Source organism: Notechis scutatus, chromosome Z (assembly GCF_049901735.1).
Source record: "Notechis scutatus isolate UNSWTSFEM ecotype Mainland chromosome Z, rNotScu1.2, whole genome shotgun sequence".
Classification (NCBI taxonomy): Eukaryota; Metazoa; Chordata; class Lepidosauria; order Squamata; family Elapidae; genus Notechis; species Notechis scutatus.
The window spans coordinates 105,984,693-105,989,281 of NC_142025.1; the positions used below are offsets into that span (position 1 = coordinate 105,984,693).

The window sequence follows — 4,589 nt, forward strand, 5'->3', positions numbered from 1 at the left end:
TTAATTCTTCTCTGCCTTATTATATGTCTGTAAAACAATATTTGAAACTTCTTAACAACTTAAGCATACATTTTGCTATAACTATTTCTACCCTGTACATTCTGCCACTTACAATACCATTTTGTTATTAAAAAATTCAAATTATATTAGCTTTAATGATTTCCCCTTTTCCATAATCTGCTTGGCCTGGAGTGTCACATGCCTCATGCTCTTTTTCAAACTCATTCCAATATTTCTATTCAGACATTCCTCTAAAATGTTTTAGGTTCTGAGTATCTTCATAATGAATGATCATGAAAGGGATGAGGAAAGTATTTCAGGAAACTTAAAACCATTTGCATTTGCAATACAAATGTACATGTAATCTTAAGTAAACACATGTTGCTCCCTTTAACAGTTTCAAGAGTTATATATGATCCAAGGTTGAACATTTTCTTTGCAGTGTAGTGACTGAAAACTACCAGCACATCCTGGCTTTGATATTTGCTGTGAAACAGATCAATGGAAATGCCCAAATGTTACCCAATGTTACTCTGGGATTCAATATTTTTGATAGTCATCTGAATGCAAAGTGGACTTACCATGCAGCAATGCAATTGATTTCGCCGAATAGCAAACTTTTGCCCAACTATAAGTGCATAATTAAAGACAATCTTTTTGCAATCATTGAAGGATTGATCTCAGACATCATGCACCAATTTCCAATTCTTATGAACCTGTATAAAATTCCACAGGTAAGTTCCTCCTCTTTCCCACTCACCTAAAGTGGTTGTTTTTGTATGCTTGAGTTTATATGTTTTTGCATTTATTAGGACTGGTTGCAGAGCTAGATTTTTAAATTCGATTTTGCATTTTTATTTACCTATCAAGTCTTCTCAAATACCTGGAACAGACAAATTTCTTTGTAAAATTACATATATAAATTCTGCCTCCCCCACTTGAGTGGTTGTTTTGTCTCCCTGTGTTTGTGTGTTTTTCCTTTTATTATGACTGGGCACACAGTCAATGTATTTAGATTGGATTGGCATTTTTATCTATTTATCCAGTCCTTCCCAAGTTCCTGGGATAGGCAGATTTCTTTGACAAGTCTTAGTGGTATTGTGGCAAGATGTAAGCTATCCCAAATAAAGCTGCCTTTTGCAATTGACTGCTGGTGATTTTGACAATACAAATAGTGTTCAAGTGGGGCTTCAAATGTTTTGGGATTATATCCAATGTGCCATTATTAATACATTTTTTCTTCTTTGGCACAGTTGTTCTACTTCCGTCTGTAAGTTTTGTATTTTTTCCAGTTCTTTCTTTTCTGTTTCACTGTTTTCAGGTACTGTATGCCTTCAGACATTTTTGTAATCCTGATCAACAATTGTTACATTTTGGGTATTATGTGGCAAGTGATTGTTTGAACTTTATAGTCCCATGGCACTTTAATTTCTTTTCTATTTTCTATCACTTGGTCTATTTTGTGGTGCAACCAGTTCTTACATGAAAGCAAATATTATTTCTCACAGATATTCCAATGTCCCATTGGTGCTAATCTATAATGCCATGGTTTGTAATTAATCTGTATGATCTTCTTGCAGCAGCTAATCAGTTGGTCCACTGTTTCTTCAGCTTCTTTTTCAGAGACTGTATTAGCTACTGTTGCTGTCTTCTGAATTATGGATTTGTTCTTTAGCTGGCATTGTCTTTCATACAGAACATTGAGTTCTGGCCTTGCCAAGTTCATATATGGTTCAGTAGCACTTAATCTGATTATCATGGAAAGGAGTTAATCAACTTTATGTTCATTGAATTTAATTTTTGGACATACATACATACATACATACATACATACATACATACATACATACATACATACATACTCTCACACACATATGCACATATGTAAATACATAAAGAAATATAGAAATATATTTATATTTATAAGTTTCAAGAGTGAAGCTTGACTCTTAATGACTACATACAACCGGATACCATGTCCTTCTTGGCAATAGTATACAGTTAATAATTGATTTCTGATTGGGGCAGGAGAAAAGGGGAAGAAGATTTTGTCTTACCTACACAGTCAATCCTATACTGTTGACCTGCAACATTCTGGTAGACTCCTTTACACTATTGATAGGTATGCATTATTACTTTCTGAAATTGCATAAACTTTATTATAAGCTACCACTATAAACTCTAAAATACATTATTTTTCAATGCAACATATTTACTCTGTTCTCTTGTACAATTAATGTTTATGCTATTTAAACATTTATCCATATTAAAATTATTCTGTTGTATAATTCCATTATTTTTGTTTTTGGGCAGTTCATGTATGGATCTGCTAGAGTTGAAGCAGGGGATACCACTCTCCCTTCTGTCTACCAAATGGTTCCAAATGGAATTTATCAGTATAGGGGTATCCTCACCTTACTTATTCATTTCAATTGGAGATGGATTGGATTCTTGGTGGCAAATGGGATGAACTTAGACTGGTTCATACAGACTTTGGTACCTGAGTTTTCCAAAAAAGACATTTGTTTTGCCTTCATAGAGTTGTTCAGCAGTTCATGTTATGATGCCAATACAGGATTTTTTTTCCACTGTGTAGTAGCATTTTATGAAAAAATAATGGATAATGAAGTCAGTGTCTTGGTTTTTAATGGAGATACGCGTTCTATGATCTTTTTGAGATATTTACTAAATACAGATTTTAAAGAATTATTTGGAAACCCCAAAGGGAAAGTATGGATACTAACAGTTGGGATGGAGTTGAAGTTTTTTATCAGTAAAAAAACCTGGGATTTGCAGGACTTCCATGGTGCAATATCATTTGCAATTCATGCCAAAGAACTGAAAGGATTCCAACAACATATTCAAGAACAGAAGCCTTCTATGGTAAAAGAAGATGGTTTTATCAAGGATTTCTGGATTCATGCATTTGGATGTGCATTACAAGATTCTTATCCAGGAGATGAGAAGGAGAATATTTGCAGTGGAGAGGAGACATTAGAGAGCCTTCCTGAACATGTTTTTCCAAAAAGAGTAACAGGCCACAGCTATAGCATTTACAATGCTGTATATGCTGTGGCTCATGCTCTGCAAGCCATGTATTCCTCCACATATGGAAGAAAGTGTATAATGAAACAAAAAGGAAGGAAGCTTCATAATCCTGTTCTCTGGATGGTAATGGACTCTAATCCAAGTATTGGGAGATTTTCCTCTAGAAAATAGAAGTGATAGTCACTTTCATAGCATATACTGTGTATAAAAAATGAAAGAAATTGTGATTAATATTGATAGCAGTATGTGAAGAAAGAATGAATTTATCATCTGCAAAATAAAATTCAACTCAAATGGATACTTGTAATCACTTTATACCCGTTGAAAATGTATCTATTGAAAATAGTGATAGAAAACATTATTTTTATTATTTTTTTATTTTTTTATTTTTGTCAATTGCTTACAAAATAATAGGTATAAGTAAAAACATAGTTATGAATACATGGATACATATAAGAAAAAATAAATAAATAAAAAAGAAACAATAGGACAAGAATGGTAGGCATGTTGGTGCACTTATGCATGCCCCCTACAGACCTCTTAGGAAAGGGGTGAGGTCAATAGTAGACAGTCTAAGGTTAAAGTTTTTGGGGTTTGGGGAAGAAACCACAGAGTCAGGTAGAGTATTCCAGACATTGACCACTCTGTTGCTGAAGTCGTATTTCCTTCAATCAAGTTTGTTGCAATTAACCTTGAGTTTATATCTCTTGTTTACTCTTGTGTTGTTATGGTTGAAGCTGAAGTATTCATTGACAGGTAGGACATTGCAATGTATGATTTTATACACTATACTTAGATCGGACCGAAGGCAGCATAGTTCTAGGTTTTCTTGGTCTAGAATTTCAAGTCTGGTGGCATAAAGTATTCTGCAACGAGTAGAGTGGAGAACTCTTCTTGTGAAATATTTCTGGAATTTCTCAACTGTGTTAATATCAGATACGTAATGTGGGTTCCAGGCTGATGAGCTGTATTCGAGTATTGGTCAAGCAAATGTTTTGTATGCTCTAGTTATTAGTGTAATATTACCACAGAAAAAGCTACGTAAGATTAGGTTAACAACTCTTAACGCATTTTTGGCTATGTGGTTACAGTGGGCTCTAGTACTTAGATCATTTGAGATGAGTACTCCAAGGTCTTTGACAGAGTTTGGATCATCAACAAGGTCTTGACTATTCAGCCTGTATTTTATTTTCTGATCTTTTTTGCCAATATGTAGGACAGAGCATTTATTTGTTGAGATTTGAAGTTGCCATTTGTTTGACCATTCTGATACATAGTCAAGGACTTTTTGAAAGGTAGTAGTATTGTCTGTAGTGTTGAATAGCTTTACATAATCAGCGAAGAGAATGCAGTTGCTCTTAATATGATCACAAAGGTCCTTTATATCGAATATGAAAAGAGTTGGTCCTAGAACACTGCCTTGGGGGACACCACTGTTGATAGGTACAGAATTTGATAGGACACTCCCAATTTTGACCATTTGTTGTCTGTTTGACAGGAATGCTTCTATCCAGTTATGCAGTTGTCCAGAGATACCATAG

General features: G+C 34.3%; 1 protein-coding gene across 1 annotated transcript; it reads left to right on the plus strand.

The window, feature by feature from the left end:
• Positions 1-590: 590 nt before the first annotated feature.
• LOC148129060 (vomeronasal type-2 receptor 26-like) lies at positions 591-3,219 on the plus strand. The gene is made up of 2 exons (XM_087947347.1): positions 591-734; positions 2,314-3,219. Exons 1-2 carry the CDS (start codon positions 591-593, stop codon positions 3,217-3,219), a joined length of 1,050 nt encoding a protein of 349 aa, XP_087803473.1.
• Positions 3,220-4,589: the final 1,370 nt, after the last annotated feature.

Excerpts from the sequence above, each read along its gene's own strand:
- LOC148129060 (XM_087947347.1), top strand. The coding sequence starts at position 591 with ATGCAATTGATTTCGCCGAATAGCAAACTTTTGCCCAACTATAAGTGC. Across the intron at positions 735-2,313 it reads ACCTGTATAAAATTCCACAG|TTCATGTATGGATCTGCTAG; the intron begins GTAAGTTCCTCC and ends GTTTTTGGGCAG.